This window comes from Periophthalmus magnuspinnatus, chromosome 6 (genome assembly GCF_009829125.3).
Source record: "Periophthalmus magnuspinnatus isolate fPerMag1 chromosome 6, fPerMag1.2.pri, whole genome shotgun sequence".
Lineage (NCBI taxonomy): Eukaryota > Metazoa > Chordata > Actinopteri > Gobiiformes > Gobiidae > Periophthalmus > Periophthalmus magnuspinnatus.
This window is the reverse complement of record NC_047131.1, coordinates 13,436,041-13,459,268: the sequence shown is the minus strand read 5'-3', so window position 1 is coordinate 13,459,268 and position 23,228 is coordinate 13,436,041. Positions and strand designations below refer to the sequence as shown.

Sequence of the window (23,228 nt, the reverse complement as noted above, 5' to 3'; positions counted from 1 at the left end):
GACATTTTAAGAGCATGGAGGGTAGGAGCAGTTTTCCATTTCCATACCAGCCTTATTCTATCCAGGAGCAGTTCATGCAAGCTTTGTACCGGGCGCTGGATCAAGGCAAAGTGGGGATCTTTGAGAGCCCTACTGGAACGGTGCGTGTGCATTTAAATTAATCAAAAACAATAGAAACTTTGATACACAGGGCTATAGTAACTAATGACATTAATTGTGGCAAATACAAATAATTGTAAATAACACAATGATACCAAGGACATAATTGATAATAGACAGTAATTAGTTATCACTCTGGATTTGTCAGGCAAAACCGAATGGCAAATGTGGGCAAAATATAGCCTGCTTAGCAAGATACTGTATTCATTTATCTGCAGAGCTCAACACATCTCCAAAATCAGTAGTTCCCAACCTTTTTTTCCTCACGTTAAGCTTATTCTCACGTTCTGAGTGCCTTCAAACTATACTTGGAGTATTAGTCTTGGAGTCAGTTTAGGTTTATTAAGTATATTGTTAATAACTACTATTATATTATCTTGTTTTAAATATATTGAGAAAATGGATGGATGGTTGGATACTAGCCAGTTTTGCCCTTTTAAAAACTTGAAATAGTTCCAAATGTCCTCAGGTCTTTGAGGGTCCCCATACCCCTAGTTGGGAAACACTGTCCTAAATAATTGCCACCTTAAATTACAACTGTGTATGTTGAGATTGTTATTTCATTCAGTTTTTCAACTGAGAAGTTGAAAAACTTCAGGAATCTACATTCTGCAGTGCACCTTACCGTTGCAGTACCTCTTTAATTGCGTATTTATTCATGTGTACTCTTATTATGTCATATTTTTCTGTTTCTCTGTCATTTCTTTTTGCAAAGGCAAGTTTCAAAGTTGTGCTTGAAACCATCTAACCAGCTCTGTATTTGATACTGCATCAGGGCAAGTCTCTGAGCCTGATTTGTGGCGCGCTCAGCTGGCTCACAGACTTTGAGGAGAAGAGGAAACAGGAAGCAGACGCTCTGCTCCAGAAAGGCCAGGCTGCACTCTCCTCCATATCCAGCTCCACCCAGGCCCCTGACAGCAGCTCCACAGAACCAGACTGGATCACTGAGTTTGTCCAGAAAAAGGCCCAAAGAGATCTGGTGTCAAAGCTCAAGGAAAGACTGGTCCCTAAACCTTTTACAGTACAGAGACAAGAAAGTATAACTATAACAAAATACGTGGATTTATACATACTCCTATTATCAATATAAGAATAAAAAATAAGTTAAATATAGGTCAAAATTGATTTATATATTAAGTTGAAGGTTGTGATATGTTTATTTGGAACCAAAGTGTAAATAAAATATCCACATACATTTTGAGATCACAAGCCTTTAAAGAATTTTAACCAGAAATCGCTTGAAAAGTTAAAGGACTAGTTTTCTGATGGACTGAGGGTCTACCACCTGCTTGTCTTATAGTCTTATTTTCCTGCCAAAAAAGTAACATATTGCACGTTTAATACTAAAATGGTGCTGTAGTAAACTTCATATTCAATTTACATACATAGTTTTTTAAATTTACACAAGACAATAGCTTACCACATTTATGGCCCTTAAATGTGCAAAGTAGTGTTTTGCATTCTGAGAGGTTATTAGGAACATTAATATAACACAAGTTGATATCACCCCATTTAAATTACTATAATGTGACTTTAATGTTTCAGATGTTAAGCCCTCAGTAATTCAGTCTTTTGTAAAATGTATACTTGTTCCACAGGATGAAGAAATTAAAAGGAAGAAGAGAGAAGAACGTCTCGAGATGATCCGAAACAACGTTCAGCTCAAGTTTGCCATGAAAAGAAAGGTAAGTAAATGCATTGCTATAATGTTTAAGATAGTACCACAATTCTACTGACCATGTATCTTTATTTCTTTGAGAATGAGGAGGATGAAGCATTGAAGCTGCTGCAGTTGAGTAAAGAAGAACTCGCAGAGGGGGCTGGAGACAAAGAGGATGAGGAGTTAATTGTAGCAGAATATGAAAGTGATGATGAAACAAAATCTAAAAACAGGTCAATTTTTGTTCCAAGTATCCATGCTCAAACTGATTAAAATCTAACACAGTTGCAATTAAGCAATTCAATTTACAATTCAAAAGAAATTATATCTTCTGAATGGGTAAAAGGTATTAAAATATACCCATAACCCATAAATACCTATTTATGGGTTTTAGCTTGCTTGTATATTCCCTATGGGTATATGCAACATTTTGAAGACATTTTCTATTCAAAAGTTATAATGTTTTATTTTAAATTGTTAATCATTATGGCAACAGTACAAACTTCGCCATGGCAAATGCTAGAATGTCAGATCGGGATGGTCTGCTGTCATTGGTCATTCAAAGTGCTGAAGTTTAGGAACAAGTTTATTTTAAAGTTAGGAAACAGGTTATGGTTATGGTTAAGGTTAGGATTAGGCAAATGGTTAAGTTTAGGGTTTGTTTAAGGTTAGGAAGTTAAGTTGAAGAAAATGGTTAAGGTTAGGAAAATGTTTTGGAGTAGCTAACATGTTAGCAGAAGTAGCTTTAAAAAACTAATTTGTCACCCACTAGCCTTATCTCAACTCACCATAAAAATAAATCATAAAACAGGAAGCTGAAACCCATGAAATAATGAAATATAATAATGTATATTATCCAAAATATATATACGTCCTCAAGAAAATCAATCAATGCCTGTGTGACTGAATAATACCACTTCTTTGCTCTGACAGAGAAGACGATGCATTTCATAAAGTTTATTACTTGGTCCCAAAAATTTTGCTTCCCTGTTTAGATTCCAGGGGCTTGATGTTGATGATGACGATGAAGAGCTGGTTGAAGAACATGTTACAAAGGTGCAGTTATGTTTATATGGGTGGTATGACTTGGATTATATCAAAGTCAGGCTTATATTATGTGTTTCTGTCTCAGATATACTACTGCAGTCGCACTCACTCTCAGCTGGCTCAGTTTGTGCACGAGGTTCAGAAGAGCCCCTTCAATAAAGACATCAGTGTGGTCACCCTGGGCTCTCGGCAGGTAAGTGTATGTAACCACATATTGGAGACACAATTATATAGCATATATATATATGTATAATATAATATGACGATAACAAAATGTTCTTTGATTGAATATCCATGGTAGTACGGTGGCTGAGTAGTTAGAACTTAAAACGTTACAGCAAAGAAGTGTGCAGTAGAGATCGACTGATGTCCACAGCAACCGATGGTCGATAAGATCTGCCGATATTTTGGGGCCGACTGTAGGGTTGATTTAATAATTGACCTTTTCCGCAAATTATTTATTGCAAGCACATCTACAACCCTCTTTTACTACAAACTGGATTAGAGGGCTGTGAAGCCACATTTTATGCAGTAACCCCTTTGTACTAAAATCTTGATATAAGGCTTCATTCATACCATTCCTGACCAAGACTTGGTCAAGAGTCCCAGAGTACTGCACGACAGCAGGTCACTGCTCCTGATATTGAAGGATGGGTCAAATGCAGACAATGCATTTCTGTTTTGTGTATATAAAAGCCTAACTTAACCTTAGAGGGCTCTAAAATTAGTTGGCATTGGTTAGTTGGCATTTCCTAATTTTCACATAAGAAAACACTCTAAACATACTTTTAACTGACAGAATTTATGTATCAACGAGGACGTGAAGAATCTGGGAAGCAACCAGCGCATCAACGACCGCTGCCTGGAGATGCAGAAGAACAAACATGGTGCGGGCTAATATACTATCTATGCTTAAATACAATCACTTCTCACCGTCTTAAGCGGTCCTTTTGTGCTTGTAGAGAAATCTGACCCTGAGGACGGAGCCAAGCGGAGGCGGGGCCCAGCTAAGGCTGTGTGTCCCTTTAACAAAGTGTCGGCTCAGCTGCAAATGAGGGACGATATCCTGGGGAGTGTCCATGACATTGAGCAGCTGCTGAGGCTAGGGAGGGAGCTGCACTCGTGTCCATACTATGCCACACGTCTCTCTGTACCCCCCGCACAGGTACGGTCTTTAGAATCAAGTTAGAAAGGGTCATAACTTATCAAAACGATTTGAAGTGCACTATGTAAGTTTTTTGGTGAAGGGTACACCATCTGCATGTATGTAAATATTGCAAGATTATCTATTTAGGATCATATGTTCTCTATATAAGCAATGTATGTTGTCAGAGGTTCTACCACCTTCACTGGACTTGCTGAACATGGCCATACTGCAAAATTTTCATGTCAAATTCTTCACTCTCCACTGTTGCCAGGAAAGGGCATGAGACACCTGATCAATTCCTTAGTGAAAACATAACCTCAAGTTCTGACATAGGGCATTTTTTGTACATGATAAACATTACGTTGAGTTACAAAAGCAGAAATTCCAGTGCAGACATATTACAACTTTATCCCATGTTATTTGTTAAGTCAGAGTAGTCTTTTCACTGATTTCACTCTGAAATTTTTAACCATAATCAGTCAAATCAATGGACTTTCTATTATGTCACCTTAAATTAGTTTACTAACTTATTTGTCCTCCACAGCTGGTGGTGCTGCCATATCAGATGATCCTCCATGAGGCCACCCGCCGTGCTGCAGGGGTCCAGCTGAAAGGCCAGGTGGGTCCTCTCTCATACCTGTGTATAGGAGCAAGCTGCCATGTTTTACATACAGTTGGGAGATGTATCAAAACAGTTGATAAAATTGCGGTGTGGTGTTTAGAGATATGCAAAGTTAGAATTTGAAGTACATTGTCTTCTAAAAATGACCTAAAAAGACGAAGTCCAGTGTCATTTTCTAAACACGGGTATAAAGTGATATTTGTGTCCTTTTTGGATATTTTTTATGGTCCATTCAGATTTTGTGCAGTACTTAAACCTCATTTACAGGGACTTTTAGCAAACTCCGGATGCACTGTTAAAGAGAGGGTATTATGCAAAATCGACTCCTACCATGTTATAGCACGGTAGGAAACTGAAAACCATGCCTGAAGATGTTTTTCTCATCCATGTTTGGGTAATGAATCGATATCTTCCGGGCCCTATTGGAACCCTCCTTATGGTTAGCAGTACTGTACAGTCTTATCCAAAGCTCAGCCCACAAGCCTAAGTCACCCCTGCTCACCGACGGCAGGTTTCTATACATTTATAAAAGCATGAAACAAAACAATACATTACAACTTCACAAACCTGATGCGATGTTCATTAGTTTCATTAGCAGAATGAAGGGGGAGTGACTTAGCATGCGGGGCAAAGGGAAGGGAAACTCAGAGTGCCAACAATTGGCATTTAAATACATTGTTTTCAGTTTTCAAAACAAAAGGTGACATGGTGATCTAAATATGTTATGTATTAGCAGATAATACCACATTCCACATAGAAATGTGATATCCCCTCTTCAAAATATTTCCATAGTTTTGTTACTAGAAATGCAAAAGAAAATGTCTATATTATTTGTTGTCAGTATCGCTCTAGTTCCACTTTTATAACTGTGTGTGCAGGTGGTGATCATAGATGAAGCCCACAATCTGAGTGACACGCTCTCATGCATCCACAGCGCTGAACTCACAGGAGCTCAGGTAAATGAGGAGCCTTCATGACATAATACAATATGACATCAGATGTAAGGGACATTTATTACGAGGGTGTACTGTCTTTGAAGGAAAAAAAAAAACAATTAGAAAAATGTATTGATATTGTTTGGGGCTGGGTCCATAAATTTGGATTCTTATGGCTTCAGGTGAGCAATCATGCTTTTGTGAATAAGGTTGCCACTTTTTAAAGATGTTGGGGGGAAAAAAAACATTTCAGCTTAGTTCATTTTTGCTGACAGAATACATTGAACTTTATTTCATGTGGATAGGCCTAGTAATTGCAACAATATAAACCATAAAAACAAGACATTTTAAGTGAAAATGGAATTTCTCCCATAGAGTTCTGGCCATCTCTCTAATCTAAGGGCTTTAGAAGAATTTACTGGTGTCATGTGGACCCAACCTATCCTTGGGTTACAGAATGTTTAAATATTTACACTGTTACCATAGCAATTGATAAAGCTAACTTACTAAAATGTATTTTTTTATAATAGCTGTGCCGTGCTCACTCTCAGCTTACTCAGTATTCAGAGCGCTACAGGTAAGTTTACAGATATTTTAAATAGTAGAAGAATATGCCAGTGTAACTGACCTGTTGTGTGTGGTTTTGACACTAGGAGCAGACTCAAAGCCAAGAACCTCATGTACATCAAACAGATCCTATTTGTGATCGAGGGGCTGGTCAAAGCTCTCGGAGGTAAGACATTTTTGTGTACTATATTTTCAGTTATGATGGGAGGAAAAACACATTTTAAAAGGATTCAGCTTTGCAGATATGTAAATAAGAAGGACCAAATCTTATCATTTTGCTGGGTTTCAAATGACATCACAGCATTCTATAGACCAATAATATTTAAGCTAAAATTAATATTGTTAAAATGCAGTTGTGTTGTGACAGTGAGTTCTTGGGTCTAGTCACTAATAGAAATGAATAGGTTGAACCATCAACTGTATAAACTGGACAAAGGGAGTGCGACGTCATCCATAGCGTTCAGCTCCAGTCAAATGAAACTCATTGAGGCGAGAAGTTAAAGGGGCGAATTTGGAGTCCAGGTCCATATTTAGAATTCCAACTGCAAGACCGCTGGTTTATCAGCGAGCAGGCTCTTTGCAATGCTGTCAATCAAACCAGCTACTAGTGCTAGAGGGAAGGACTTCAGGGAATGAAGGCGACTGATTTGTCTGTTATTAATCTACATATCTTGATTTATAAACACAATAGTGAAATGAAAATACCAGGATCATATAGAGCAGGCTCATATGAACATTTTAAGACCAAAATGACGAGAGTTGATGGAGCCAGAAGCGCGCCCGTATTCACTTCTTATTTGGAACCCGGGAGCTAGCAGGTTACCTATGTTAATTTAAATATACAGTCTATGGGTTCAAGATTTGTGAATTTTATATATTTCATGGCAAAGTACAATGTTATCAATATTGAAATCTGTATCTCACCCCCATCTGAGCGTATGACATTATCACTTTCTAGAATCTGAAAACCACCAATAACTGAATTTTGTCTGACTGATCTTTTGACTGACTGACTTTGAGTGTTCTATAAGTAGGGTGAGCCATGGATTAGTTGATAACTTCTTCCTGTCTTTACAGTTTAGTAATATTGTTTTTTGGCTATTGTGAGTGATATGAGAATATCCAGGATATCTGGAGCATTGTCCAAAAATAGCTCTCCTTGGAGATACTTCAAACAGAATTGTTGCCACCTATAATTTCTGACAGCCTATTTATTATCCCCGACCAAAAACAGTTAATATACAAAGCCACAGTGCATGATAGTATAGTAGTGAGAGGCCAGACCTCTTTATAAAATTCTACTGTATAACCATCTGCACCACGTGATTTATTTTGTGGCATCATATGCCTTAGAAAAACCTCTCTCTCTAGAGGAACTACCTGAGTTTACAGATTGAGTTTGTGGTAGAGAGACTTGAAACTGCTTGACTCTTTGGGACATGTTGGCTATAGAGATGGGAATAGAATGATCTAAAGATGTCATTTTTGACTGGAGTTTCATATTTAATTGAAAAAATATTGATCTTTCTGTTTGGTAATAAAAACAAAACATTTTGGCAAACCATTTAAAGCAACAGAGTCAAAGTGTTGTCTAAGCTTGAGAAGGGTATTTTCATTTTTTTTGTTGATAAGCAGTAAATTGTTCAAGCGCTGTCTGCTGGTTGGTTGATTAGGAATCCATCCATTTTCTTTCACTTTATCCGGGTCCAGGTTGCGGTGTAGCAATTTGAGCAAGGAGGCCCAGACTTCCCTCCCCACATACACTTCCTCCTTCCTGGGGGATCCCGAGGAGTTCCCAGGCCAGCCATGTCGTAACCAGCGTGACGTAGGGACCAAAGTTGCAGACTCGTAAAGGTTTAACAATGTCTTTATTCACAATAATCGTGATCACAAAGGTAATAGTCCGTAGTATAGTTCGTGATCTTAAAACAAGGCAAGAGTCCAAAAACCATAGAAGCTGGGGAGCGTGGGTACGAAGTCGTGGACGTGGAGGGACCGAGGTGTACGGGGAGCAGAGCGAGACAGGATCCTACCAGGGTTGAGGTGCACGAGCAGGGGAGGTCCGGAGCTGGTTCCCGGCGGATTCCTGGAGGAAAAGGGATAAGGTTCCGATAAGCCAGAGCAGACAAAAATCCAAAGCGGTGTAAAGCCAAGAGCATATTCACATGAGTACGCGGCCGTTCCGGGCGCCGAGTGACTCGTCCAGACCCCTCTTATCCGCGGCAGGTGGCGTTGATTGCGCTGATGGGGAGCAGGTGCGCGCGGGAGGAGTCCGGATTCCGCCCAGCTCCGGAGACAGACAGGTGAGGGAGGGGGGAGACGAGGGCGCAGGGAGAGCAGAACAGGAATCATGACAAGCCAAGAGACATACTCCCTCCAGTATATCCTGGGTATACAATTAGGAATATCTGTTAAAAAGAGACACTGACTGGAGCATGGCCTGAAATAATATTATTAATAGTTGTAATAATGTTGTATTGATAGTTATTTTTGCTGCAATTGTATTGACCAATAAAAGTTTATTTTTGAGTGAGACTTACGATTTGGTGAGTAATACGTGTACTCTTTAACCCCAATATTATGTGATCTCTACATATCAATAAGTCTGTGGTCTGACATAAACATTTACAGATGTTCTGGTTTTATTAATTCCAGAAAGTGATGAGCAGTCTACCTTGGGATCTAAAGTTAAATTGAAATCCTCACCTTTGATGGTGTGTGAAAGAATGACGGCCTCATTTCAAAGGACAACATATCATCAGAATCATTCTTCCAGGTTTCTCATTGATAAATGTTTAAATATTATTTGCAGACAGCGCTCTGAAGTAAGCTTTTGAAACAAAGGGCAGCTTTTACAGTGTACCGAAGCTTTAAAACACTCTCTATGAAGTTTCCCTGTATCTGTTGGTTTTCCCAGACTTCTCCAGTTTCCTCTTCCATTAAAAGATGTACATTTCTTTCCATAGGTAAAGTGGGACAGAATGCACAAACTCAGACCACCCAGGCTGGTGAGCATGGCTACATGAACTTGTGAAAACTGTATAGAACACTTTTAACTCATTATTGGCATGTTGCTTTATTTCAGGCACAGAAATGCTGACTATTAACAACTTCCTTTTTAAGGCTCAGATCGACAACATCAATTTATTTAAGGTAAGTCCTCTAATCCTGAATGGGACCTTCTGTTTAGTCTTGCACTTTTGTTATTAATATGTATTTATTTATTTTATGTTGAAGGACCCCATACAATTCTATACCAACTGAATGTCCTTTCTGGTCCATTCTACATTTAGTCTAAGGTCCATTAAATAACTGTCAATATGTTTTTAATCAAATAATTTGAATTTTCTATAATATCCTTAATTTTCTTCCATCTACATTGTCTAATAGACCACCATTCCTCTTAGTATGTGACTAGCTTTACGAAGTTAAATGTGACTCTTTTATGTATTATTTAATTTTGCTTCTAAAATGGTGACATGTATCATTAGTACCTTAACAATTAACCAAATATTAGATAGATGTGTTGAAGTCTAAAGCAAGATTCAAATAGTTATGAAAATGAACACTACAAACCCTTCTGTCTTTTAGCTGCAGACCTACTTTGAGAAGAGCCTGATCAGCAGAAAAGTAAGCCTTATTCCTGCCCTGTGTACACATCTCTCAACCCTATGCCACTGTTTTACATATAATTCTGCCTTGTGTACTCAGCTGGGGGGGTTTGTGGAGAAGTATGCAGGCACAGGAGTGAGTGTGCACCCCCAGAACCCCAACAAGGAGAACCGCCACACAGACGGACTCAACCGCTACCTCCAGAGCCTGCACAGCAACCACGCACAGCCAGGTCTATACAAGCTAACTCTCTCTTACTCAAAGGTGCACTAGGTAACTTTTCTGTTCAACAAGATTTTTGTGTCCTTGTAGATGTTGTTGCTTTGCCTGGAAAGTTCCACAATATGGGACTAAACTTGTATATCTTATCATTGACACAAGAAAGAGGATCTGTGGGTCTGACCTAGATCTCAAGGTGGGCTTTTGATAATAAAAAACATCTAATTGAATGCTAGATAGATGTTTAATTTCTAACTTGGAACATTCCAGGTAAGCTGTAACATCTCCATGGAAACAAGCAAGGGACAGATGCTTCATGAGAAAATTTACATAGTGCACCTTTAACCTACCAAGTACCCCTTATTAAACTAAAGTAAATGATTCCTAATTGAAAGTATGGATAAACATTCCCTTTACCAGTGCAAAAATTGTTAAAACTTGGTGCAAACAGGTACACTATGTAACTTTTTGGCCTGAAATGTTCCACAGAATAGTTTTAAACTTCTTTCTTGTATTTACTCAATTACAAGTGTAGGAAATAAAAATATACATTCTTACAATGAACGGGGTTGCCTCTCCACAGATCTGACCTGCAAATTGACCTGAAGGCATCACTTGCTTGTCTTCATGGATATATATATATAAGTTTAAGGCCATATTGTGGAACATTCCAAAAACATTAACCTCTTCATTGAGACAAGCAGGTAGTAGACACTACCAGAAAGGTTTCATAGTGCAACTTTGGTCCTGGTTCCAACACGGTTAATCGGGTCTAAACAAACCTGTCCCAGCTAACGCACAAGAATACACCAGAATAATAGTTAATTAATTATCTATACATTGTCATTAAGTCAGTGCATGCCAGTGAGAAGCCTATCTGATCAGGTGCCTGAATTGTCTGGGATTGTGGTGTGAGCGATTGATTTGAATTTTGCTGTTTTTTCAATGTGAAAGTATTTCTTTAGAATTGAAATTGTCTAGATTTTTATGTATTTGTGTTTAACAGCACATGTCCTCTTTGTACAGTGCCCTCATCAGAACAGCAGGGGGCAGTGGAGTTTGACAAGGCTCTGTCCACGTCTCCCATGATGCAGGTGGAGGGCTTCTTTATGACCCTCACCAACAATAACACAGACGGCCGCGTGGTGCTGCACAGACAAGGTACTACCCAGAACAACACATTTATGTCCAACAGTTTTAAAGTGGAAAATATGTTGAAGGACTTTTTTGAGAGAGTATGTTTTATTATACTCAGAAAATATTTTTTTTTGTGGTTTTGTCTAAAGCAACGACTAAAGTAACTTTCTGGAGGTGGCACGTCAAAAAAACCCAAAAAACATTGGAACATTCTCCATGGAGGTAGATACGTTTTATGCCATGCTGTCGAATATTATAGCTAAAGGAACATTTCCCGTAGACCACACACAGTGGGGCTTTAAAAAAAATGCTTGTCATAAAACCTCTATAAGCAGACTAGAATGCATGACATATGCTGGAAAAGAGAACTATTACTGATTATTAAACTACACTCCCAGTCAAAAGGTTTGGCATAATATCTCATTTAATGTTTTTTTTTCTTTTAAATGAACTACTTCCAACATTTTATATACATACAGATGACATCAAATATATGAAAGAAGAAATATGGAATTATGTAGTAAATCGAAAAAAGTGAAATAACTACTAAAATATTTTTTATATTTTATATAAAAAATCTCAAAGTAGCCCCCCCTTTTCTTTGTCGACAACACTGCAACCCTTGGCCTTCTCTCAACGAGCTTCTTGATTAAGCCACCTGAAATGGTTTTCACTTGACATGAGTGTCTTGTCAGGGTCAAGAAATGGTAAAGGTAAAGCAGTTATCAAAACTTAGGGTGTCTGTTTTTACATAATAAAAAAAAAAAAAAAAAAAAAAAGCTAAAACATAGAGTTATTTTGAGTTGAGCATTAGCAAATGTCAGGTGCAGGTCAGAATTTGATAATTTGTTTCAGGTTAATATCTAAAAAAAAAAGCCTGTCAAACTGAATAATATGGCAAATTAGAGAAAAAAAAGTCCCTCGCTCACAATTATTTGGTTAAACATTTTACCATTTGGAGTGTTTAAAGTCATAAATGCAATCGACATATAACAAAGTTCTCAGTCCTCAAATATTGTTGTATTATATCACTGGTGTATATAGGATGAATCTGATCCTTGTGTCTGTGTGTGTAGCCACTCTATCAGAGAGCAGTGTGAAGTTCCTGCTGTTAAACCCGGCCGTGCACTTTGCTCAGGTACTGAGAGAGGCCCGTGCTGTGGTCATCGCTGGAGGCACCATGCAGCCGGTACCAGAGTGCTTTTTTCCTTTATATTTGTTTTCCTTCATTTTCAATTTCTTTCAACCATCCTAACTTAAGAAGGAAATGGCAATCTGATCAAGGCAAAAGAACATCTAATCACATATATGCAATTTACAAAATGTTCAATAAAATTACTAGGACTGCAGTCGACTATAGAAATTCTCGGTTGACTAAAGACATGTCCTGCTGACTAAAGCAGAGGCGTGGCAAAAGCTCTCAAAACTATTACATATCATTGTGTATATGACCGAGACTGCCCTCCCAAGACAACACTTGCATGGGAGTTCATGCAAAAACACAACCAACTACTAGGAAACTATATATTTGGATAAAGACAGATTAAACTTGAATCATGAGTTTTATCTGCTTTTTTACATTTAAATACCAAAAATACCCAATCTACATCTAACTCACCCACCGCCTTTGAAATCCTTATAATCTAAATAAAACCATTGGTTGACTAATAGAAATTTTGGTCAACTTTAGTCGATCATTCCTTTGGTCAAGACTCCATCAGCTCACTAAAGACTTACAGCCTATAAATAGTTAAATGGAAGGAAGTGATGAGGGTAGAGTTTTAAGCAACTTGTAATATTCCATAAAAGAACCATTTGTTTACAAACTTTTACTCATTGCCTGTGGTCACCATATTTTTTTTTCCAACTTAAGAAGTGACAAAACATCCCATAATAACTGAATCTGTCCTTTACTTTATTATGTATAGATGCACTATGTAACTTTTGTAGTGGGAGACTGTCAAATGCTTGTCTTCATGAAGATGTTATTGCATTGCCTGGAATGTTCCGCAGTATGCCATTAAATGCCATGCCATACCGCATACATGCAAACATGTATCTAGAGCAGTTGTCCTGGTGTCTCATTGAAGTTAAATTAGTATAATGCTGTACTGAGGAACATCCAAGACACAGCTGCAGCATCTCCATGGATTCAAGCTAATGTTACATAGTGCACCTTTAATTCTATGTACCTTTGTAGATTTCAGACTTCAAACAAGAACTTCTCTTCTCTGCTGGAGTGGAAGAGGGACAGATAGCAGAGTTTTCATGTGGTAAGCCATTTTTAATCCCAGGAGATGCATTTAGACCTTAAGAGAAACAAACTTATCCTGTCGACTTTTGTGCAGGTCATGTGATTCCTCCTGAAAACATTCTTCCCATAGTCCTTTGCAGTGGTCCCACAGGTCAGGAGCTGGAGTTTACTTTTCAGAACCGAGATTCTCCAAGCATGGTACGTAGAATTTACTGACAAATCAAACCTACCTTATTAATGCTTTGTAACTGATGTCATCAACATTCCCTCTGGGTGAAGCTAACTAGAGGCACTGCTCTGTCAGAATTAGACTTTAGTCTGATCTTTGTTTAAACACAATTTGACCAGAAATAATTAACTTAGTTTGAAATACACCAGGATATAATATGTGCTCTTAAAAAAGTCTTTCACACATAGAATTACAGTTACAAGCTAGCTAGCATTAGCAAACAGTTTTTCAGTTAGTCACTCTCACCTTTTTGTTGAAAATCAAACACCTAAGCAGGGCCATGAATGTTCGTATTCATCACAAACTCCTGAAAATGTGTTGTTTAAAACCATTTTGTATTTTTTCTTGAGTTTTCAAACTATCTTAAAACTTTTTTTGGCAATGTTTGCTGTGTGTATTGTGTCACCATGGTAACTGCTGAACATTCCACCACAGACATACATGCAGAGCCCCCAGCGGGATGTTAATGCAAAGTATCAACATAAGACACTGTACTTTATTTAATACACTGTTTTATTTGTGTCCAGATTGATGAGATGGGCCGTGTGCTGTCCAACATCTGTACCGTAGTGTCTGGTGGAGTGGTCTGTTTCTTTCCTTCCTATGAGTATTCAAGGAAGGTCATCACTCACTGGGAGACTACTGGAGCACTAGGTCGTCTGGCAAACAAGAAAAAGGTGAGGGAGTGATGGCATGGATCTGTAAATGCATTTATTATCTCTTCAGATTTTTGTTCTGGAGTTGTGTTTTGTATGAATTATTGTGCATATTTATGTCTCATGCTATGCTTTCTTGGGGGTATTGTGCCGCACATCATTACATTTTGTTGCAGCTAGACTTCGCCTCTGGTATTTCACCATAGGAACTAGTGGATTTTCAATTACTGGTACCTGTTTTTTTAGTTGAAAAATGTCTACGTGACTATTTTTAACCCAACATGAATGATCTGTAGTCTTTAATTTTTTTTTTGAAGAATTGTGAGTAAATACAAAACATTGGGCAGGGGTAGGTGGTACGCTAGGTAGGTAGGAGTTTGTAAGGTTAAAACTGAAATTTTCAGGGCATTCAAGCTTCAACTGAGTAATGATAAAAGCACAGTTATAACGTGGTTAAAAGCTCATAAAAGTACATTTTACATCATACCTTTAAGCTCATTACACCTTCACTTGTTCTGATTTGTGAACCTCAAGTTTCCCTCCCTTCACAGTGAATCAACTATTTTCTGCATAGAAATGTCATGTATAATTTAATAGACTATAATTCAAGCTGATGGCTGTGTTAACAAATCTGATCTATTATCCCCTCAGATTTTCCAGGAGCCAAAGAAAGCCCACCAGGTGGAGCAGGTTCTTAGTGAGTTTTCCCGCTGTATCCAGGTAAGATGATGCTTTGACCTCTGATCCCAGTGTGTTCATGTATTTGACTATGGGTAGTAGATATAATGGTGTTTATTCTGAACAGAGATGTGCTCACGATGGAGGCAGTCTCACAGGAGCCCTGTTGTTTTCTGTGGTCGGAGGAAAGATGAGTGAAGGCATCAACTTCTCTGACGATCTTGGAAGGTTTGCATCAGTTTTCCCACATAGACCATTAGTTCAGAGCCGGTTGCGGTTACTTCTTCAAAACTAAGGCATATGTTTAAATTAAGACTGCTCATGTTTGGAAAAATAATATATTTTTTTCTGATCTTGATTTGATTTGCGTTAACATTTCAAGATCAACATGGCTCAGGTGCTGTAACATTTGTAAGAGGACGGGCGCTTTAAACTAGAGGTTAATATTCCAATTTTCTGATCTACAGTGGGACAAGCAAGTAGTTGTGCAAGTTCTCCCGCTTAAAAAGATGAGAGAGGCCTGTAATTTTCATCATGGGTAAACTTCAACCATGAGAGACAAAATCAGAAAAATCTGTCTGAAATTATGGTGGAAAATAAGTGTTTAATAACAAAAGTTCATCTCAATAGTTTGTTATATACCCTTTGTTGGCAATGACAGAGGTCAAACGTTTTCTATAAATCTCCACATGGTTTTCACACACTGTTGCTGGTAGTTTGGCCCATTCCTCCATGCAGATCTCCTCTAGAGCAGTGATGTTTTGGGGCTGTCGCTGGGCCACAAGGACTTTCAACTCCCTCCAAAGATTTTCTATGAGATTGAGATCTGGAGACTGGCTAGGCCAGTCCAGGACCTTGAAATGCTTCTTAATAAGCCACTACTTCATTGCCCGGGCGGTGTGTTTGGGATCATTGTCATGCTGAAAGACATAGCCACGTTACATCTTCAATGCCCTTGCTGGTGGAAGGAGGTTTTCACGCAAAGTCTCACGATACATGGCCCCATTTATTCTTTCCCTTTACAGAAAAACAGCCCCAAAGCATGATGTTTCCACCCCCATGCTTCACAGTAGGTAAGGTGTCCTTTGGATGCAACTCAGCATTCTTTCTCCTCCAAACACAACAAGTTGAGTTTTTACCATAAACTTGTATTTTGGTTTCACCTCACCATATGACATTCTCCCAATCCCCTTCTGGATCATCCAAATGCTCTCTAGCAAATTTCAGACGGGCCTAGACATGTACGGGCCTAAGCAGGGGGAAATGTCTGGCACTGCAGGATTTGCGTCCCTGGCAGCGTAGTGTGTTACTGATGTTGGCCTTTGTTACTTTGGTCCCAGCTCTGCAGGTCATTCACTAGGTCCCCCCATGTGATTCTGGGATTTTTGCTCTCTGTTCTCGTGATCATTTTGATACCATGGGGTGAGATCTTGCTTGGAGTCCCAGATCAAGGGAGATTATCCGTGGTCTTGTATGTCTTCCATTTTCTAATAATTGCTCCCACAGTTGATTTCTTCACACCAAGCTGCTTACGTATTGCAGATTCAGTCTTCGCAGTCTGGTGCAGGTCTACAATTTTGTTTCTGGTGTTGTTTGACAACTCTTTGGTCTTGGCCATAGTGGAGTTTGAAGTCTGACTGTTTGAACTCATTATCAGTATAAAAGACACCTGTCCACAACCTCAAACCGGTGCCATTAATGCAGGTAATGAGTGGAGGACAGAGGAGCCTCTTAAAGAAAGAAGTTACGTTTCTGTGAGAGCCAGAAATCTTGCTTGTTTGTAGGTGACCAAATACTTATTTTACTGAGAAATTTACCAATTACTTCATTAAAAATCCTACAATGTAATTTCCTGGATTGTTTCCCCCCATTCTGTCTCTCATAGTTGAAGTGCACCTGTGATGAAAATTACAGGCCTCTCTCATCTTTTTAAGTGGGAGAACTTGCACAATTTGTGGCTAACTAAATGCTTTTTCCCCCACTGTATGTTATGTTGTTTACATATCAAAAACACTAAAAACTTACCCAAAGTTGTGCTTCGATTCATTGACACATATTCAACACAAATCCTGCAAATTCTTCTCTCAAACGGAAAATACTTTTTTCCACTTTATAATGTCATGTCATAACACAGGAAGTGCTCCACAATGTCTTTAAACTCTATATACCTGGATTTGCCTAACTTTGAAGTTACAGCTATTGTTTTAGCCTCATTGAAACTGCTTCACTCCATGTGCTTTGGCAGATATTACAGACTTTCTATTTGCAGTCTCCGCTGTATACTCTAAAGTAACCTTTTAGTTGAGTAGAGCAGTCAATTGAGGCTAAAAACAGCTGTCTGCATCTCCATGCGCATGTGTGAATGACAAAACACAACTCTAGGTAGGTTTTTGCGGAGGTACCATTATAACATGGCTAAAGTTCACATTAGTCAATTTTGCATGATAAGGACCTTTAAGTAATACAGGAATCTAATGCATTTCAGAACATGTGTGTAGATGTCAAAAATACCTTGGAAAAACATGCATTCTTACTGTGAGAAGAACTCTTCACAGCTCTGACCTGTAACATGGCCTAGTGTCGCTGCCTACTTATTTCCACAGATTGAATGTTCTACAGTATAACATTAAAAGCAGTTATCTCTAAGTAAAACTAAAACAGTAAAAGCAGCCTGGGCTGCAGGACACAGAGGAGGGACACTTTTGGCTATTCCTCTCTTCAAACTGCCCTGACGCCTGACACAAAGGCCCGAAGCGCAGTACATTGCTGTGGCTAAACTTGAATATCCCTCGGGATCAATAAAGTATCTATCTGCACTGTGGTGCCCTATGCTCCTGACTGGCTACCCCAGCTGTATAGAGATTTTCAGTGTATATTTTAATGCAAAGTAAAGAGTTGCCCCCCATGCTGAAATGACACAGCAAACCAACATGTCTGCTTGTACTTGTTCACAGGTGTGTAGTGATGGTGGGAATGCCTTATCCCAACATCAAATCCCCAGAGTTGCTGGAGAAGATGGCCTATCTGGACAAACATCTGGTAATTCTCCTGAAATATTGCTTAGTTAATACATTCATTATTGTAACAACTAACCAAATGCACCGGTCAATGTGTTAGCCTCACCGTGGAGGGAAGAGTCCTGGTCAGGCGCTCATCGAAAATCTCTGCATGAAGGCTGTCAATCAGTCCATAGGTAAGTATCCTATCCATAATTACTACACTGTCTAGAATTATATTTGCACATGCACTAAATGTTATTATTATACTGTATATCTCGTAAGAACTGTCAAAAGTATAAAAATCTGATAATCTATACTAAAACTAGTATCGACCCTAGATACTGATTTGAGCAAGTACTGATACCAATAAAGACACATTCACAGGACTGAAATGAACATTTCCTGAATAGATTTAGCATGATTTTGAGCTATAGTAGAACAAGTATAAGACCACATAGACAAGTATACACCCATGGATCTCTATGGAACCTACCTGGATGACAGATTACACAGACATAAGACCACATGGTAAAATAAAAGAAAGTATTGTGATGTAATGTTGAAAATGACATTCTATTCTCTAAATAGTGTTTTTTATTATCATTGTGGTATCGGAATCAGTATTAACTATCAAGTATATTCCTTTATTAGAAATTTTAGTATTGTGACACTACTGTAAATTGGCAGCAATAGTAAGAATACAGTGAATGCATGTGGAAAATTCTCAAATGCTTTGTACAAATAAAGTCATTTGTATAAAGTGTTATTATTATACTCTATATCCCAGATCTACAAAAGCTATTGCTCTCTTGAAATCACATTGAGGTATATGGCGCCATCAAAATCTAAATGTTGGCACCAGTATCAGTAGTGGTCTCAGTTCTACTCAGACTAAATATGACTTTATATTATACTGAGAGTACAGCCTTCCACCAGAACACAGTGGCCTGAAAAAAATCTGTGATGTGGGGAAATTGTGGTGTAGTTTGAGACTTTCTGACCTTTAGTCTCCCTTATGTAGGCATGCAGTTACTCTTTAAAATGGTTGCCAATGGAACTAATCTCCGCCTGATTCAGAACACATTCTATATACAAAATGGAAAGTGTATTGAAGTGCATATGACAAGTTTTGATGATTATGAATTAATTTTGACTTCATTTGGTGGCATAATACCTGTTGTATATATATGTATGTATGGATATAGAGTATAATAATAACACTTTATACAAATGACTTTATTTGTACAAAGCATTTGAGAATTTTCCACATGCATTCACTGTATTCTTACTATTGCTGCCAATTTACAGTAGTGTCACAATACTAAAATTTCTAATAAAGGAATATACTTGATAGTTAATACTGATTCCGATACCACAATGATAATAAAAAACACTATTTAGAGAATAGAATGGTCATTTTCAACATTACATCACAATACTTTCTTTTATTTTACCATGTGGTCTTATGTCTGTGTAATCTGTCATCCAGGTAGGTTCCATAGAGATCCATGGGTGTATACTTGTCTATGTGGTCTTATACTTGTTTCTACTATAGCTCAAAATCATGCTAAATCTATTCAGGAAATGTTCATTTCAGTCCTGTGAATGTGTCTTTATTGGTATCAGTACTTGCTCAAATCAGTATCTAGGGTCGATACTATTTTTAGTATAGATTATCAGATTTTTATACTTTTGACAGTTCTTACGAGATATACAGTATAATAATAACATTAGTGCATGTGCAAATTATAATTCTAGACAGTGTAGTAATTATGGATAGGATACTTACCTATGGACTGATTGACAGCCTTCATGCAGAGATTTTCGATGAGCGCCTGACCAGGACTCTTCCCTCCACGGTGAGGCTAACACATTGACCGGTGCATTTGGTTAGTTGTTACAATAATGAATGTATTAACTAAGCAATAATTTCAGGAGAGATTACCAGATGTTTGTCCAGGATAGGCCATCTTCTCCAGCAACTCTGGGGATTTGATGTTGGGATAAGGCATTCCCACCATCACTACACACCTGTGAACAAGTACAAGCAGACACTGTTGTTTGCTGTGTCATTTCAGCATGGGGGGCAACTCTTTTACTTTGCATTAAAATATACACTGAAAATCTCTATACAAGCTGGGGTAGCCAGTCAGGAGCATAGGGCACCACAGTGCAGATAGATCTTTATTGATCCCGAGGGATATTCAAGTTTAGCCACAGCAAGGTACTGCGCTTCGGCTTTGTGTCAGGCGTCAGGGCAGTTTGAAGAGAGGGAATAGGCCAAAAGTGTCCCTCCTCTGTGTCCTGCAGCCCAGGCTGCTTTTACTGTTTTAGTTTACTTAGAGATAACTGCTTTTAATGTTATACTGTAGAACATTCAATCTGTGGAAATAAGTAGGCAGCGACACTAGGCCATGTTACAGGTCAGAGCTGTGAAGAGTTCTTCTCACAGTAAGAATGCATGTTTTTCCAAGGTATTTTTGACATCTACACACATGTTCTGAATGCATTAGATTCCTGGTATTAACTTAAAGGTCCTTATCATGCAAAATTGACTAATGTGAACTTTAGCCATGTTATAATGGTACCTCCGCAAAAACCTACCTAGAGTTGTGTTTGTCATTCACACATGCGCATGGAGATGCAGACAGCTGTTTTTAGCCTCAATTGACTGCTTACTCAACTAAAGGTTACTTAGAGTATACAGCGGAGACTGCAAATAGAAAGTCTGTAATATCTGCCAAAGCACATGGAGTGAAGCAGTTTCAATGAGGCCTAAAACAATAGCTGGTAACTTCAAAGTTTAGGGCAAATCCAGGTATATAGAGTTTAAAGACATTGTGGAGCACTTCCTGTGTTATGACATGACATTATAAAGTGGAAAAAAAGTATTTTCCGTTTGAGAGAAGAATTTGCAGGATTTGTGTTGAATATTGTGTCAATGAATCGAAGCACAACTTTGGGTAAGTTTTTTAGTGTTTTTGATATGTAAACAACATAACATACAGGTGGGGGAAAAAGCATTTAGTTAGCCACAAATTGTGCAAGTTCTCCCACTTAAAAAGATGAGAGAGGCCTGTAATTTTCATCACAGGTTGCACTTCAACTTATGAGAGACAGAATGGGGGGAAACAATCCAGGAAATTACATTGTAGGATTTGTAATGAAGTAATTGGTAAATTTCTCAGTAAAATAAGTATTTGGTCACCTACAAACAAGCAAGATTTCTGGCTCTCACAGAAACGTAACTTCTTTCTTTAAGAGGCTCCTCTGTCCTCCACTCATTACCTGCATTAATGGCACCGGTTTGAGGTTGTGGACAGGTGTCCTTTTTTATACTGATAATGAGTTCAAACAGTCAGACTTCAAACTCCACTATGGCCAAGACCAAAGAGTTGTCAAACAACACCAGAAACAAAATTGTAGACCCTGCACCAGACTGCGAAGACTGAATCTGCAATACGTAAGCAGCTTGGTGTGAAGAAATCAACTGTGGGAGCAATTATTAGAAATGGAAGACATACAAGACCACGGATAATCTCCCTTGATCTGGGACTCCAAGCAAGATCTCACCCCATGGTATCAAAATGATCACGAGAAACAAGAGCAAAATCCCAGAATCACATGGGGGGACCTAGTGAATGACCTGCAGAGCTGGCGGACCAAAGTAACAAAGGCCAACATCAGTAACACACTACGCTGCCAGGGACGCAAATCCTGCAGTGCCAGACATTTCCCCCTGCTTAGGCCCGTACATGTCTAGGCCCGTCTGAAATTTGCTAGAGAGCATTTGGATGATCCAGAAGGGGATTGGGAGAATGTCATATGGTGAGGTGAAACCAAAATACAAGTTTATGGTAAAAACTCAACTTGTTGTGTTTGGAGGAGAAAGAATGCTGAGTTGCATCCAAAGGACACCTTACCTACTGTGAAGCATGGGGGTGGAAACATCATGCTTTGGGGCTGTTTTTCTGTAAAGGGAAAGAATAAATGGGGCCATGTATCGTGAGACTTTGCGTGAAAACCTCCTTCCACCAGCAAGGGCATTGAAGATGTAACGTGGCTATGTCTTTCAGCATGACAATGATCCCAAACACACCGCCCGGGCAATGAAGTAGTGGCTTATTAAGAAGCATTTCAAGGTCCTGGACTGGCCTAGCCAGTCTCCAGATCTCAATCTCATAGAAAATCTTTGGAGGGAGTTGAAAGTCCTTGTGGCCCAGCGACAGCCCCAAAACATCACTGCTCTAGAGGAGATCTGCATGGAGGAATGGGCCAAACTACCAGCAACAGTGTGTGAAAACCATGTGGAGATTTATAGAAAAACGTTTGACCTCTGTCATTGCCAACAAAGGGTATATAACAAACTATTGAGATGAACTTTTGTTATTAAACACTTATTTTCTCCACCATAATTTCAGACAGATTTTTCTGATTTTGTCTCTCATGGTTGAAGTTTACCCATGATGAAAATTACAGGCCTCTCTCATCTTTTAAGCGGGAGAACTTGCACAACTACTTGCTTGTCCCACTGTAGATCAGCAAAATTGGAATATTAACCTCTAGTTTAAAGCGCCCGTCCTCTTACAAATGTTACAGCACCTGAGCCTGTTGATCTTGAAATGTTAACGCAAATCAAATCAAGATCAGAAAAAAATATATTATTTTTCCAAACATGAGCAGTCTTAATTTAAACATATGCCCTTAGTTTTGAAGAAGTAACCGCAACCGGCTCTGAACTAATGGTCTATTGTGGGAAAACTGATGCAAACCTTCCAAGATCGTCGGAGAAGTTGATGCCTTCAGCTCATCTTTCCTCCGACCACAGAAAACAACAGGGCTCCTGTGAGACTGCCTCCATCGTGAGCACATCTCTGTTCAGAATAAACACCATTATATCTACTACCCATAGTCAAATACATGAACACACTGGGATCAGAGGTCAAAGCATCATCTTACCTGGGATACAGCGGGAAAACTCACTAAGAACCTGCTCCACCTGGTGGGCTTTCTTTGGCTCCTGGAAAATCTGAGGGGATAATAGATCAGATTTGTTAACACAGCCATCAGCTTGAATTATAGTCTATTACATTATACATGACATTTCTATGCAGAAAATAGTTGATTCACTGTGAAGGGAGGGAAACTTGAGGTTCACAAATCAGAACAAGTGAAGGTGTAATGAGCTAAAGGTATGATGTAAAATGTACTTTTATGAGCTTTTAACCACGTTATAACTGTGCTTTTATCATTACTCAGTTGAAGCTTGAATGCCCTGAAAATTTCAGTTTTAACCTTACAAACTCC

At 38.7% G+C, this 23,228-nt stretch overlaps 1 protein-coding gene across 1 annotated transcript in view; it reads left to right on the top strand.

Annotated features, from left to right (window-relative positions):
- The window catches only part of ddx11 (DEAD/H (Asp-Glu-Ala-Asp/His) box helicase 11), a 25,185-nt gene continuing 1,957 nt past the window's right edge, over positions 1-23,228 (top strand). Inside the window, exons 1-25 of the mRNA XM_033968394.2 lie at positions 1-140; positions 935-1,162; positions 1,758-1,844; positions 1,919-2,052; positions 2,815-2,875; positions 2,952-3,059; positions 3,666-3,753; positions 3,829-4,031; positions 4,558-4,632; positions 5,514-5,591; positions 6,101-6,147; positions 6,224-6,303; positions 9,104-9,145; positions 9,223-9,290; positions 9,729-9,767; positions 9,849-9,981; positions 10,995-11,129; positions 12,182-12,294; positions 13,306-13,378; positions 13,454-13,557; positions 14,116-14,265; positions 14,896-14,964; positions 15,050-15,150; positions 17,877-17,961; positions 18,040-18,115. Coding sequence (XP_033824285.1) covers positions 15-140; positions 935-1,162; positions 1,758-1,844; positions 1,919-2,052; positions 2,815-2,875; positions 2,952-3,059; positions 3,666-3,753; positions 3,829-4,031; positions 4,558-4,632; positions 5,514-5,591; positions 6,101-6,147; positions 6,224-6,303; positions 9,104-9,145; positions 9,223-9,290; positions 9,729-9,767; positions 9,849-9,981; positions 10,995-11,129; positions 12,182-12,294; positions 13,306-13,378; positions 13,454-13,557; positions 14,116-14,265; positions 14,896-14,964; positions 15,050-15,150; positions 17,877-17,961; positions 18,040-18,115 — 2,503 coding nt within the window. The 5' untranslated portion in view covers positions 1-14. The remainder of the gene's footprint in view (positions 141-934; positions 1,163-1,757; positions 1,845-1,918; positions 2,053-2,814; positions 2,876-2,951; positions 3,060-3,665; positions 3,754-3,828; positions 4,032-4,557; positions 4,633-5,513; positions 5,592-6,100; positions 6,148-6,223; positions 6,304-9,103; positions 9,146-9,222; positions 9,291-9,728; positions 9,768-9,848; positions 9,982-10,994; positions 11,130-12,181; positions 12,295-13,305; positions 13,379-13,453; positions 13,558-14,115; positions 14,266-14,895; positions 14,965-15,049; positions 15,151-17,876; positions 17,962-18,039; positions 18,116-23,228) is intronic.